Source organism: Scylla paramamosain, chromosome 17 (genome assembly GCF_035594125.1).
Source record: "Scylla paramamosain isolate STU-SP2022 chromosome 17, ASM3559412v1, whole genome shotgun sequence".
Classification (NCBI taxonomy): domain Eukaryota; kingdom Metazoa; phylum Arthropoda; class Malacostraca; order Decapoda; family Portunidae; genus Scylla; species Scylla paramamosain.
This window is the reverse complement of record NC_087167.1, coordinates 10,410,001-10,424,755: the sequence shown is the minus strand read 5'-3', so window position 1 is coordinate 10,424,755 and position 14,755 is coordinate 10,410,001. Positions and strand designations below refer to the sequence as shown.

Sequence of the window (14,755 nt, the reverse complement as noted above, 5' to 3'; positions counted from 1 at the left end):
GGTTCCAACACTTTTTCCATATTTCATATTAATATTTATTTACAACTACTCAGGCTGGAGATGTTTTGATATTGTGGATATTACTTAAAGTAATTGTCAAGTCAGAATATATAAGGCATTCGAGCCTAGCTTAATTTTTTCTAGGGGTCAATTTCAAAATGAAATACGTTACGTACGTAAGCCAGCGGACCTGCGGCAGCCCGCCTGTGACGTCGTCAAGGACGTGGGACTCGCTCGGCTCCAGTGTCTCCTCGTCAATATTTACCGTAATTTCCAGTGTTTTCCAGGTGTTTCCAAACTCAGGTGTGTAGGTAATAGTAGTAGTAGGATAAAAATGAGAGAAATGGAGGAGGAGGGAGAAGTAAGGAGAAATGGAGGAGGAGGACGAGGAGGCATAACAGGTAAATACCAAGAAGACAATGTTTAGCTTAATTTCCCTTCCTGCCCTGCATTCCTCTGTAATATTTTGTGTGTTTTGGGGTGTTATAAGTGTGTTTAGGAGTGTTGTGGGATATTTTGAGTGTGTTTTGGAGATATTTATATGTGTTTAGGATGTATATTTGCTGTTATCTGTGTGTTTTGGGTGAATTTAGGGTGATTTAAGTATGGCTTAGGATGTTTTTAGGTGTATTTATGTGTTTTTAGTCTTGTGGGGTGTTTTGAGTATATTGTAGAGTGTTTTGGTGTGTTTTGGGTGTATTTGGGGGTATATTGAAGTGTTGTGAGTTTGTTTTGGGTTTATTTTGGGTGTTTTGGGTGAGTTTGGGTGTGTGTGGAGTCTTTTGGGTGTATTTGAGTGTGTGTGGGATGTATTGGGTGCGTTTTGGTTTGTTGTGGGCGTATTCTGTGGTGGTGTTGGATATTTTTGATGCATTTAAATGAGTTTTTTGGGGTGTTTTGAGTGTGCTTTGGATGTTTTGAATATATTTGGGTGAGTTTTGTGGATAGTTTGTGGTGTTGAGAGAGTTTTGAGTGTGTTTTGGATATTTTGAGTGTGTATTGGTGAGTTTTATGGGTATTCTAGGGTGTTGTGGGGCGTTTTGGGGTGTGTTTTGGATGTTTTTAGCGTATTTTGGTTGTGTTGGGTGAGTTTTGTGAGTATATCAGGATGTTTTGAGTGTTTTTGGATGTTATTTAGCGTGATTTGGTGTGTTTGGATGAGTTTTGTGGGTATTTCGAGGTAATATGGGGTGTTTTGAGTGTGTTTTGGATGAATAAAACGTGTTTCGGGTGTGTTTGGGTGAGTTTTGTTGGTATATTTAGATGTTGTGGGGTGTTTTGAGTGTATTTTGCATATTTTAAGCGTTTTTTAAGTGTGACTGGATGAGTTTTGTTATATTTTGAGTTTGTTTTGAATGTCTTAGGTGTGTCTGGGTGAATTATGTTGTATTTAAGGATGTTTTGAGTGTGTTTTGGGGTGTTTTGAGTGCGGTTTGATGTGTTTGGGTGACTTTTGTTGTATTTGAGGATATTTTGAGTGTGGTTTGGGTGTTTTTGGGTAAGCTTTGTGGGTGTCTTGGGGTGTTCTGAGTGTGTTTTGGGGTATTTTGGCCACACACGTACCCCCAATAATCCATATAACGTAACTTTAACACCACAAGCTCACCAGATCTTACCGTAACATATACAGGACAACCTTATCAAGTCTATTATACCCATAAGGGCTTACCACACTCCAGACACTGCGCAGGTAACCTTGAAAAGTCTCCCTGTCTCCACTCCCACTCACCACTCCAACCCCAAATGTAACTCTCTCTCTCTCTCTCTCTCTCTCTCTCTCTCTCTCTCTCTCTCTCTCTCTCTCTCTCTCTCTCTCTCTCTCTCTCTCTCTCTCTCTACGACGACGACAATGATGAACGAACCAAACCAAACCTAACCAAACTTAGCCTAGTCCAACTACTACTACTACTACTACTACTACTACTACTACTACTACTACTACTACTACTACTACCACCGCTACTACTACTACTACTACAACCACTACTACTACCTTCCTTCTCTGATGAATGATAATTAGATGTTTGATATAGATAACAATATTTTAAAGTTTTTTTTTCTTTGTGGGGGGGGGGATAGATATAATATGGATTTCCCCTTAGACAAGCATCACTCATAACACTTGTAACACTCCTGACACGTCCTTTTCTCCCCACAGATCCCTCAAGACCTCTTCATCGACACTGTAGAGTCCAACAACTTCATTTCCTCTGCACTGACCGGTCTCTTTGCCAACACCGAGGACAGCACCGCCCGCCTGCCATCTCCCTTGGTCCTCGAGGCTCTGGGAAATGGGGGGGAAGAGGGAAGAGGTATGTTTGTAAGTGTTTGTTTGTGTTTTTTTTTTTTTTCTTTTTTTTTTCTTGCTCCTCTTTCTTCTTCCTCTTTGTGTGTGTGTGTGTTGTGTGTGTGTGTGTGTGTGTGTGTGTGTGTGTGTGTGTGTGTGTGTGTGTGTGTGTGTGTTTTGTAAAGAAAGAGGGATATGAGATGCTGTTGTCCATCTTCAAATAGATCAGCTTGAAGAAAGTCCCGAGGAAAATGATCTGTGTTTAATTCAAAACTAATATCTTCAGGGTGTTTTGGATGTCCTTCCCTGGCGCGATTGGTGCATCTGACTAGAGTGTTTATATTTGGTGGGGGAACATCTGAATTTTTACAGCTTAAGAGTGTTCTTTATTATTACCCAAGATGATGCAAATGGAAATTCCAAAGCTGACTGTTTAATGAAAGCTCGTGTTGATGCTTTGAGTTCAGCATCAGGATCCTCAGGATATGTGTGTTGGTGGTGTCCACTTTTGAAGTTCATTGTTCCTATTTAATGTGAAATTGTTGCATAGCACCGTTTATATTCCGGTACCCAGATTGTAATATTCACGTACCACATAAGCGGTGGCACCACTTATTACATCCGTCACAGATAACTTCTTCCTGTTTAGGGCGAACTTCAATCCGCATCTTGGGCAAAGGAAAACTGCTGGTGCCATGGTAGTACTAGAAGGATAATTGAGGGTGCACGTCCAGTGGAGTTTCAAAGAAAATAGTGAGAAAGTCCACTGGAGTTTCGAAGCAAATAATAAGCAGGTCCACTGGAGTTGCTAAGTTGTCCATTGTTTGGTGTTTACATAATTTCCTGTAGTGTATCATAGATTCTCTCTCTCTCTCTCTCTCTCTCTCTCTCTCTCTCTCTCTCTCTCTCTCTCTCTCTCTCTCTCTCTCTCTCTCTCTCTCTCTCTCTCTCTCTCTCTCTCTCTCTCTTTCTCTCTCTCTCTCTCTCTCTCTCTCTCCACAAGTTGATAATGTATCTGTATTTTTTTTATGATAATAATGGTACAGAGCTTATGGTAAATAGCAGCCTGGTACATAGCAGCCATGGATGGTACTTAGCAACCAGGGATGGTACGTAGCAGCCAACGGAACATAATGGCCTGTTACCGAAATCTATGTCATATGAACAGCCTCATTCACTTGTATGTAAAAATAGTCTGCATAAGAAAAGCAAAGAAAGATAACCACCCATACAGTGTGAATCATCCCTTAATCGTGCTGCCGTCTCACCCTTGTTAACACACTCAGTAAGTTACCTCTTTCCCTGCAAACTCCACTTTGCAGATGAAACTACTTCTTTCTGATAAGTTTTGATGTGTTTTTAAATAATTTGCCATCATTTTCTGTCAGACGTCATTGTTTTCATTTTTAGCTCTGCCCATACCGTAAGGAACAGAGTACTTTGCGACAAAAATTTATTGCAAACTAGTCAAAACGCATCAAAACTTACCAGAATAAAATTGTTTTGTCCATGTAAATACCATTAGTTACCTTATCAACACAACGCAGTTAAGTCTCGACCACTCGCTCATACGACGACTCATACATTCCTAATATAACTAAACCAAATTTAACCTAACAACCCTTGCTAATGGTATTACTATTAATTTGCAACACATATATATGGGATTCAAAATACTATAGCGCTAGCCAATGAGACACGTCACGAAAGTAAAAGTAAATTTGTAGTGAAACTAGAATAATATACGAGTAGATGACCAACCGTTGTGTGAATCAGCGCTACATCATCCAGTCTTCTCAAGCACGGGTGGCGCGGGAACCTCTCCTCATAATGGGGTTTTAAGAGACAAGTCACTCTTATTCTTAGACTTACACGTAAATACCTTTGTCAAACGCTACAGCACACCGAGACCACAACACCAAGAAATAAACCAACAAATGAAATAAAAATTTCTACTGATGCTGAGACAGGTAAGACTACCACTCATTTCCTCCCCTATTACCTTACTTAACCACTCCACCACCCTCACCACTATTGCTACTACTGCTCCATTCCTCCCGTCACTCCAGTAAGTGATACTAACTCTTATTACATAATTACAGCCGAACCACCTGCCCCGGTCAGTTTTTTGTTGTTCAAGCACATGGCGGGGCAGCGTCCAGTCTTTACCCAGGGACGGACACCTTCATTTTTCACATTTCTACAATGAATTCCCGTTCTTTGAGTGTTTTCTTTTTTAATTAATTCTTTCTCATCGCCACAATGTTGCATCTCTATCTATCTTCTACCGCTATTTTCATGCTAACTGATCTTGCTAACTGCATGCCTCCCCCACTTGCGGCCTCGTTGCACAAGACTTTCTTCACATTATTTCCCCTAAAATATTTATATTCCCTCTCATTATTATCAGTTTCTCTCTCTCTCTCTCTCTCTCTCTCTCTCTCTCTCTCTCTCTCTCTCTCTCTCTCTCTCTCTCTCTCTCTCTCTCTCTCTCTCTCTCTCTCTCTCTGTGTGTGTTAGATCCTGCATGAGAGCCAATACGAGTTACGGGAAGTGTTTAGAAGAGACTTATTTTTCATTTCATTACGATCATAGAGTGCAAGCCCAGTACAGTAGTTTATTATTATTATTATTATTATTATTATTATTATTATTATTATTATTATTATATTTTTATGTAAGAGGGCCACTGGCCAAGGGAAAGAAAAATCATGAAAACCCCATTTATTGCCACTTCCCATACAAATATCAAATAGAATGGTAAAAAAAAAACAGGGGAGAGAGAGAGAGAGAGAGAGAGAGAGAGAGAGAGAGAGAGAGAGAGAGAGAGAGAGAGAGAGAGAGAGAGAGAGAGAGAATTATCATGTAAGTGCAATATAGCAAGTGACATATTTCCCTTGTGGTGAACAAGTAAAAACACTTGTGCACTCCGTCGTGACTCGTACTCCCCGTGTCTGCGAATGAAAACAAATAAGAAGTGATTGTTGTTGGTCGCACCTGCAGGTCCTCCCCTGACCTGACCCACCAGTGCGTAGCCTTGTGGCATCCCGGCACGAGAATGCATACGATCATTAACAAGACAACTGCAGAGGGGTACTCGTACTGAAGCTGCTTCCCTGCATGAATGAAGCTTTCACTGAGATCAATATACCTTTCCTGGCCACGCCCCTCTTTGGCCTGGACCAATCAGCGCTCGCTTAACCTCAGCTGATGGGGCTCGTGAGCAGCCACGGACACACAAGCAGGGTTGCAGACATGCAGCAGTGCATTTCTGCATTCATCAAATTATCACTTTTGCAATAAGCGTTACTTTGAATATCTTTGTCTCTGTAGGTGACTAGCGTCTCTAAACCAATAATTTAGTTATAGAAAATATGCGCACGAATATTTAATTTACTAAAGTAGTCAAGCAAATTTAATGAAAACTTGTTTCAGAATCATGATACTGAAACTTTTTGATTACAGGAGTCCCGTCTGGACCCTTTCTCTCGACTGAGAGTGAGCGCTGCGGTGTGGACCCGACAAGGCTCACGAACCCAAGTGTTCCGACAGTAAGCCTGAGTGATCCTCGAGAGTGGTAGTTGCAGTGGAGCTCCGACCTGCGAGGTGGACAAGATAAGATAAGGACATCAAGTTACTCGGCAACGACCTCAAGGACGGCCATGTTCAAGCAACAGCGAGGATCCAAGCTCACCTGCTCTTACGGGAGCCAGAGGTAGGCACAAAGGATGTTACAGGCACTTTCATGCTGTGCAGCTGCGAGCAGCGGTGCTGGTTTTGACAGAACTGACTTGAGTGTTTTGAGTTTCGCAGCTGTTGAGTTGTCAGTGCTATAAGTTACAAGGACTTTGAAAGATTCAGGGGAATGGAGTATAGGGAGAGGAAAGGCGACACAACCAAGCGCGGCCGGCTGTCACGTCACATTTGTAGCGCGCTGCATGGAAAACCCCCAAGTCAGTAGAAAGCATCGAGTCACCTAACACCAGCCCGTCATACCCACCACCGATTTCCTTCACTTCCTCAGTAAACAACCTTTTTTTTTTTTTAAGTCCCCAGTCCCCTACCAGACATCCCTGCTTCATACACAACCCCTTCACTCCCTAGCCCGAAGACCTTTCACTCCCTAACACGCCCTTTCCCCTCAGTCCCAAAGCCTTTCACTCCCCAGCTCAAAGCCCTTTCACTCCCAGCATTGTAGCCCCCTCATTCTCCCACCCCCATCCCTGCAGCCTCGCTCTCCTCGTCAAACACTGATAAGGTTGTTTGGTTATTGAGAAACAAATGTGAATGCTTGTGAATCTGAAACTACTCAGGGTTGCACTGCTATTGCGTCTGATGAAATAAATTGTTTGATACCCAACGTATCTACAACCATTTCCTTTGTTCTCGGTAATAAGTTATTTCTCTCTCTCTCTCTCTCTCTCTCTCTCTCTCTCTCTCTCTCTCTCTCTCTCTCTCTCTCTCTCTCTCTCTCTCTCTCTCTGAGCTGGTGTTGTGGGCGGATGTGGGCGTGGATGGCGGATATAGATGTGCTGTTGGTGGATGTTCCTGTGTGTGTGTTTCCTTTGTTTCCTCTCCCTTCGTCTACTTTAATACTCTTTTAGAATTACCTTGAAGATTTTTAACTTGTAACCTTCACCACCCATCACGCCACCACGACGTAGCTACCTGCATCACCGCCCATCACACCACCACAATGTAGCCTCACCACCACCCATCACAGCACCACAACGTATGTACCTACAATACCACCCATCATACCACTACGTATGTACCCTCACCCCACCCATCACAGCACCACAACGTATGCACCCTCACCACAATCCATCACACCACTACCCATCGCAGCACCACAACGTATGTAGCCTCACCACCACAACGTACTCGCTACCAGTACGTACCCGCATCACCATCCACAATACCATTCCTGGCTTCACCACCCACCACACCACCTCTACTGTGCACCATCCGCGTCAAACCCCTCCACATCACCTCTTTCCTTACCACCAGTCACCACCACCACCCATCCGCTACCTTCCACGGCCATAGGACAGGAAGGTCACAATGTTTACACACTATTTCCATTTCGCCACGGGGACCTACATTCCTTACGCGACAAAACGTTTATCATAAAACCCTGATGTCAGCTAAAACAAAAAGAAAATCTGACCTATTATTTGTGTGCGTATAACTTTAGTCTAGCTTAGGTAACCTTTCGAGGATGCAAGTGGTCAGACAGGGCTCAGAAGAAAGGAAGAAAGATGGATGTCAAGGTTATAGAGTGGAATGTGGAATGCCTGGTCCGTAGAATTTTCCAAATATATGGTAGAGGTCGACTCGAGAGGTGTGGGTGAGAACAAAGTGATCGACAGACAAAGCGAGAGACAGAAAAGACAGACATGGAAAGACCGAGATACAAAAAGAAAGACCAAAGGAGAAAGACGGGTCAGCGGTGATAGGTAAAGGACAGACAAGAAGAGAGATTACAAATAGAAAGATTCAGAAAAAACCTGAGTAGGATCCTAAAATAAAGGGAGCAAAGATGAATGGGGCGTTTTCATAAACATGGTCGCTTGATGTGTGTTCAGGGACAGCTTGATGGCCTTGAGGGTGCTGGTTCAGGGAAGCAGTGAATGGGCAGGTGGTGTGGGTGAGTGAGCGTTGTCTGTCTTTTCTCGTAGGTAAGTCATACGTCTCGTGGTGTTGTCAGGAGCTCACTGTGAAAGGCCCCGCTGAAGGCTGCTCGCAAGGACCCAACCGGCATACTGAGGAAGTTATCGTGAATATAAAGTAAACACACACACACACACACACACTGACACAATGACACAATGACATATAGATGCGCACATGTAGAAGCTCACACACACACACACACACACACACAGAGAGACGCACGCAGGCACTCACACGTTCGTACACACAACCGTGGCCTGAATACCTCGTTCTGCAGCAAACACGTGCCATCTCTATCCACACGAGTCTCTCAGCTGCTACAAAGTCACTTGAAGCGTCAGATGAAGGACAGACTGTTACAACACTATGCGCCCATCGCAAGGCTACTAGCATCCTCCAGCAGAGTGACCGGATACCCTTGAATGAAACTTCCAGACATTACGTGTGTACCGCATTAGGTCAGCCGATAATGGCGTGGTGATAAGTACGATAACCAGTGTATATATATCTCTTCATAAGGTGACCTGCAACTTGATCGTTTATCACCACCGATTATTTTTACCCACCTACTTGTGGAGCGAAAGACAGGTTACTAAGCGCTGCCTGCCTCTTCCGCCTCCACCACAGCTGTTACTATCGTGGCTTATCTGGGCGAGACTCCCTAATTGAGAAATAACTGAAGGTCAGACGAAGTCAAGAATTATAAATGCTGTCCTCATAACTTTCTTCCCTCAAGTACATTTGTTATCGCGATCTTTTTCTCTCTTGCTTTGTGACGAGAATCGTGAAAGTTTGGAGATAACAGCATGCACAGAAAGAAAAAAAAATAATAATGCGCATAATGGAAGACGTATGCAGTACACACATATATTCATGTTTCATTTATGTATATGTGCCTGAACTTATATGAGCAGCGTACACGTCGAACCTGCCTACATTTATGGATCTGCCTGTGCATCTATCTAATATCTATCTGACTATCTGTGTGTCTAGCCGTCGAAGGAGGTCCTCTCCAGAGTTTTGTAAAACTTATGCCTATCGCCTCTGTGGTCTGCTGACGGGACTCTGTCGAATCCATCCATAGAAGATGGCCTGTGACCTGACCTGGGGACTAAGAATCTGCCATTATAGTTAGGGGGAGGTGGGCTGGACGTGGCGACCTGCACCTGGGATGGGTCGGAGTTGTATTCGTGCGTAGAACAGTATTTTTATTAATTTTATTTTTCATAGACGACTGACCAAGGACTAAAGTTGACAATATAAAACACTCAGTTGCCAAAAAGAAAAAAAAAAAAAACGTGTGTAGTAAAAGACGAGCAATGTAGAGCAATTAACTCCCCTTAATGTAGTGGTGGTGGCTAAGGCGGCAGTAGTAGTAGTAGTAGTACTAGTAGGAGCAGTAGTAGCAATAACAACAACCATGCTCATTACATGTACTACTGAGAAGGAAAGGAGGAGGAGGAAGTGTGGTGGAAGTTGATAATTACAGTAGTAAGTAGTAGACAGTATTAGTATCAGTAGTACTCACTACTGGCAAAATGTTACTTATTTTAATGCACTGCAGATTAACATTCCACTTTCACGTTTTTCATTGTATTTTCTTACATTAACATAATCATATTTCTTCAAAATGCAAACAAAGTCAGCATGCAGTGAGAATTATCTTATGTAGATTCGTGAGGAAAGTCTCGTTTGGGTTCAGTGTAATTGTGTGTGTGACAAAATCTTGCCAAGACTGTGGTCCTGAAAATGCTGTGTGGCTCTTCCCAGAAAACATTGTATTGGTTTCTGCGGAAGTCATTTTACATCATTTATTCACTAAGAGAGCAGCTTGAGCCAGTTTGCAGCTCTGGTATTGGCATAGCACACACACACACACACACACACACACACACACACACACACACACACACACACACACACACACACACACACACACACCCACCCATCCACCCACCCACCCACCCACCCACGCACGCACGCACGCACGCATACCTGGGAGATCTGGATGACTTCTGCATTACTGTCATTCATGGCGATAGCAGGCCCCCACCTCACTCCCTGCCTTCCGAATTTATGCAGTGGTTGCATGAGTAAGTGCACGTGGCTAGTGGGTGATCACAAATACGGGGCGTGGGAGAAGGGGGTACAGGTGCTGATAAAAGATTTGGAGATTGGGGGAGAGGGACGCGGGGATGAGGGACATTAGAAGGGAGTTGGGTGAAGGGATGGGTCGGGAGGGGCTACCGAATGACTGAGTAGAACTGGGGGCGGGACTGGGGAAGGGGAGGGCTGCCAGCCTGTAAATACCAGCACCCGCGCCGCTGCTCACCACACAGTCCTCAGCTGCGGACGTACACACACATACTACTGTGCGCCGAAACTTATCACGGAGCCTTCCCATACTTGTGTGAACCTTTGAACCTTACTGGTATTTCTCACGGTGAACCGGTGAACCTAAAGTGCTAGTCTGAACCAAAGGATTAACACTATTGTGTAACAGAATACAAGAAAAGACTCAAGAAGGGAAAGTGAAAAACGAGCATTTGCAATATTTTAATGTCTCATAAAGCAGTGTCACTCGCCACCAACGCGATGCTCTACAACTCAGTGGACAACTGCACCGGGGTCGAGGACAACAGGTAAGACAAACCTTCACGCAGGGGCAGAACCGCACTCTGTTGACAAACAAAAGATAGTTCAGATTTTTTCCTTTCGTAACAGCCATTTCTGTCCTACTTGCAAAGTACGATGAAAACATTGTCGAGAGGAACCAAAGACCATTGAAATGATCCTGATTGTGCGACTTGGGAAGTTCTGATTGACGAATGTATGGGTCGCCTTATTGGTCAAGCTGCTAGATTGGTGAATGTTGCACTACTGGTCGTAAGGGAGACTGGGAGAGCTACATTAACCATTGTCATTTCGCGATACAGAGAAGAATGCTGTGAAATGGTTTCGCGATATCCTCATTAAGTCATTGCTATCACCAGTAACATGTTGCACTGCTACGTGGTCACGATGCCCCTCCCATTCACATAACCTGCAATGTATTTCTACATGTGCTCGCACGTTGACCTGTAGCTCCAATTCATTAACCTGCTTGACATTATAACACCAGTAGGTTAAGATACTGTTATTCATGTTGTATATCATAACTAACCAAGATCCCTCTTTGCTGCAGCGTGAGGATGAACAAGACAGACGAGCTCTCTGACTTCTCGTCTCAGTCCATCCTGTGCGCCATGGACCGCTTTGTGAAGGCAGTCAACCACATGAACGAAACGGTCATGGTGCCGTGCAGGTCAGTATTAGCCACGCCTCCTGTCCGCTGTGCTTATCTGCCTTTGCATATATATATATATATATATATATATATATATATATATATATATATATATATATATATATATATATATATATATAGAGAGAGAGAGAGAGAGAGAGAGAGAGAGAGAGAGAGAGAGAGAGAGAGAGAGAGAGAGAGAGAGGCAGGCTAATGGGGTCTTTGCTTCACTCACAGGCTGCTGGACGTGAACGTGGACTCCACCAAGAATCCCAGCAACGTACCAACAATGCTGCGAGGGAACAACAAGCCCTACAGTCTGTACAATGTGCTCAACTCCATCAAAAACGACCTCATCTGGGGCCCCACATCCAACGACGATGACGATAATGAGAACAGCAGCGTAACCTCTCCATTTATCAACAACACACGGTGGTCAGACTCCGGGCCTGCGTCCACCACAGCAGACAACGTGAAGGGTCACTTCCGACGCCAGAGCACCTTGTCCAACATATCCATGGCCTCTAGCACCTCAGACGGGGAGAGTGAGGGCTGCTTCGAGGGAAGTGAAGGTGGTGACTCTGGTCTGGAGGGAGATGAGGGCGGCGAGGCTGTCAACAACGTGATGGACTCCTTGAGAAATCACCTGATTGGACTTCACCTCTGTCTCAACAGTCTCACGGACACAGCCAGTTACATCACTGATCGCTACCAAGACGAAGTCAATGCTTAAGGTGTCCCTGCCCTGGGTCAGCAATATGGCCCGCGACTCAGCCCTGGTGCACAAGTCCGCCTCGTACCCTCGTAACCAGGGCGAGACCCACTGTCTGTCGCGGTTTCCCAGCTACCTGCAGAGGCCGGTCCTCTCATCTAGTCTGTGATAGTGCACGTGCGCACAACCCCAGCACACGTGCACGCGCCCTGATAGTAAACATAAGTAATGCATATCGCAAACCAGCATCGTTGTCCCGGCACTACAGGTGTATTAGGCAAAATTATCCTCACATATATATATTCTTGACCCTCCCTTCTGCATCACCTGTGGTTCCCCTCACCCCCATTTTCCCTGGACCAAAGCGGCGGGCGGCCACACCCACCGCACAGTTTCATGCATATTGTATGGGATGTGATTAATTATTTTTGGTAGAGGTAGGGTGATTTTTGTATGTTACTGATTTAAGTATATATATATATATATATATATATATATATATATATATATATATATATATATATATATATATATATATATATATATATATATATATATATATATATATATATATATATATATATATATATATATATATATATATATATATATATATACGTTTATGCACGTTTATGCAATTATAATAAATTTCTTTTCTAATGAACGTATCATTATGCATTCCCAAGAGGTGATATAAAAAAAAAAAGTAGCAACGGTAGTTTCATGGTGGCATCACCCTGGGTTTAATGGGGACGCCTCAGCCCAGCCGTAAGTCCAGCAAAGGTAAAGGGTTATCGCACGACAGGTGCTTCAAGAGGTGTGACAATAGCACGGAGAGCACGGGTGCCTCACTTCATGTTCACGTCCCCGCCACGTGGTGCCGCTTGGCAGCATCACTTACACTTCCCTGCCAGGAGAGGTAAGAAAGGAGGCTGCAGCTGGTGCCTGGGGAAAGAGCATCTCGTTTAAGGAATGAGCCACATCTAGGCTCCCACCTTACCAACGATGGAAGATATTTGCAGCCTGAAGAGATAAGTTGCATTTTTTTTTCATTATGACAGTTCAAAGCTCTGCTCCATCACTATTTCTCTTCCTCCTTCCACTTCTTCCCACGTGGTGCAGGTGCAGACTAAGAGCGGAGGCGGCATCCAGGTCAGCAAGTGGGGAGATATGTATCAGGTGGACTAATGTTCCTCTCACTTGCACAAAGGGAGAAGAGTAGAATAAACAAAAATAACAATAATAATGAATAAACAATAATATATGCATTGTAAGGCAGATCTTGTTATATCGTTAACGTTTCCCAAGTCAGCAACATTTCCAAATACTTCCTTGCAGCTTGGCACGGGTTGATAAGGAAAAGTGCGAGGAGAAATCAGCTCGGTGCACGTGCACTCAGTGGCCGGTGAGGTGAGGCAGGCAGGGGAGGGGGGGAAGAGGGAGAGCGAAGCAGCTGCTCCCCTCACCAGACTTTTCCGCTGCATATACCCGTACGTTCAGCACCACAGTTTAGGTCAGTCCAGACAACCACACTGTGTACATGGCTCTAAGACACGTTTGTGCAGCTGCATTCTGTCAATTAGACACCAGTGTGCCGGGGCTCGTGTTTCAACGGGAAGGTACTGCCTTGCCTCTTTTAATTCACAATGTATTCAGGTGCATAATATTCCAGAGAAAACATAGTGCTCCTGCCAAAGCGCTTTAAAACTGAAGGTCTGACCTAAATAATTTAATATCGTGATGTTAATTTTCTTATCAATATACATATATATATATATATATATATATATATATATATATATATATATATATATATATATATATATATATATATATATATATATATATTTATTTATTTATTTATTTATTTATTTATTTATTTATTCATTTATTTATTTATTTATTTTATTTTATTTCGAATCTCAAAATCGACCCACCACTTGCATATCGCATAACTTTTGGTGTGTGTGTGTGTGTGTGTGTGTGTGTGTGTGTGTTGGAGCAATCAATATCATATACCTCATGGTGTGGGAGCGGCGCTGCTGGAATCTCGCACTGCCAACATAAAATATTCTATGAAACGAGCAATGTGTGTCAAGCGTCAGTCACTCAGCCAGCACATAACACCCCCACACCATCCCCACCTCGACACCTGTACGTGTAACATGCTGGCGACGCGTCTAGACAGAGTGATTTCCCCCTGAGATGGAAATCGTCACAGCACGAAGGGCACTAAATGGGGAGAGTGGGAGGGTAAAGGAAATAAATAAAGTTAACCAAAGGTCACCCAACAGGAATATTACTGATTACGGCTACTATTTAATTTTATTTACTTATTCATTTTTGAGTGGATAAATTTTCATTAGTTCCTTCAGCCTTCAAGGAAGCAGCTCACCTGCGTGCACCTGCCCATGAAAGATAGCTGAGGAAGTATTTGCACCTGAACGGGACTCGCTCTTTTTGTCAGTCTCTTGTATAGCTGGAACTTTCGCTGGCGACCTTCCAGACTTCCTTCCGTTTGTCAGTGCCCTCCTCTCTCTTCCTTGGTGTCCTCCAGGCCGCGTCGAAACGCCCCAACATGATGTGACAGTTTTTGTTTACTTCCTCTTACATGTTCGTTAAAAACCCCAAACTGTGGTGAAAGTGAAAGCTGAAAATGGACGTAGATACAACTCCAGGAAGGAGAGGAAATGAAGGAAAGGGATTTCCTTTTAATAGAGGAAAAGTGTGCGCCTCGTAATATCATTATATGTATGTATGTATGTATGTATGTATGTATATATATATATATATA

The 14,755-nt window shown here is 43.6% G+C and overlaps 2 protein-coding genes and 1 long non-coding RNA gene across 7 annotated transcripts in view; 2 read left to right on the top strand and 1 right to left on the bottom strand.

Moving 5' to 3' along the window:
* The window catches only part of LOC135108458 (uncharacterized), a 67,867-nt gene that overhangs the window by 5,215 nt on the left and 47,897 nt on the right, over positions 1 to 14,755 (bottom strand). Inside the window, exon 1 of one of the 3 annotated variants that reach the window (XR_010272282.1) lies at positions 8,229 to 8,336. The exons of the other annotated variants lie outside the window; for them this stretch is intronic. This is a non-coding gene — a long non-coding RNA (uncharacterized LOC135108458). Of the gene's footprint in view, positions 1 to 8,228; positions 8,337 to 14,755 lie in introns of those variants that run through there. 3 annotated transcript variants of the gene reach the window in all.
* Positions 40 to 5,890, top strand: LOC135108457 (uncharacterized). 2 transcript variants are annotated; one of them, XM_064019500.1, is made up of 3 exons: positions 40 to 266; positions 2,159 to 2,320; positions 5,753 to 5,886. In XM_064019500.1, the coding sequence occupies exons 1-3, from the start codon at positions 159 to 161 to the stop codon at positions 5,840 to 5,842; spliced, it is 360 nt and encodes a 119-aa protein (XP_063875570.1). In that variant the 5' UTR covers positions 40 to 158; the 3' UTR covers positions 5,843 to 5,886. The 2 variants fall into 2 exon arrangements, with proteins under 2 accessions (XP_063875570.1, XP_063875569.1); XM_064019499.1 differs by having other exon boundaries at positions 60 to 266; positions 2,159 to 2,312; positions 5,753 to 5,890.
* On the top strand, positions 5,843 to 12,298 carry LOC135108456 (mid1-interacting protein 1A-like). 2 transcript variants are annotated; one of them, XM_064019498.1, is made up of 3 exons: positions 5,843 to 6,002; positions 11,148 to 11,267; positions 11,487 to 12,298. In XM_064019498.1, the coding sequence occupies exons 1-3, from the start codon at positions 5,950 to 5,952 to the stop codon at positions 11,980 to 11,982; spliced, it is 669 nt and encodes a 222-aa protein (XP_063875568.1). In that variant the 5' UTR covers positions 5,843 to 5,949; the 3' UTR covers positions 11,983 to 12,298. The 2 variants fall into 2 exon arrangements, with proteins under 2 accessions (XP_063875568.1, XP_063875567.1); XM_064019497.1 differs by lacking the exon at positions 5,843 to 6,002 and adding an exon at positions 10,293 to 10,605.

Bases quoted from the DNA above. Each gene is read 5' to 3' on its own strand.
- LOC135108457 (XM_064019499.1), top strand. From the start codon at position 159: ATGAAATACGTTACGTACGTAAGCCAGCGGACCTGCGGCAGCCCGCCT. The intron at 267-2,158 runs GTAATTTCCAGT...TTCTCCCCACAG, and splicing joins TCTCCTCGTCAATATTTACC to ATCCCTCAAGACCTCTTCAT. The intron at 2,313-5,752 runs GTATGTTTGTAA...TTTTGATTACAG, and splicing joins TGGGGGGGAAGAGGGAAGAG to GAGTCCCGTCTGGACCCTTT.
- LOC135108456 (XM_064019497.1), top strand. From the start codon at position 10,523: ATGTCTCATAAAGCAGTGTCACTCGCCACCAACGCGATGCTCTACAAC. The intron at 10,606-11,147 runs GTAAGACAAACC...TCTTTGCTGCAG, and splicing joins ACCGGGGTCGAGGACAACAG to CGTGAGGATGAACAAGACAG. The intron at 11,268-11,486 runs GTCAGTATTAGC...CTTCACTCACAG, and splicing joins ACGGTCATGGTGCCGTGCAG to GCTGCTGGACGTGAACGTGG.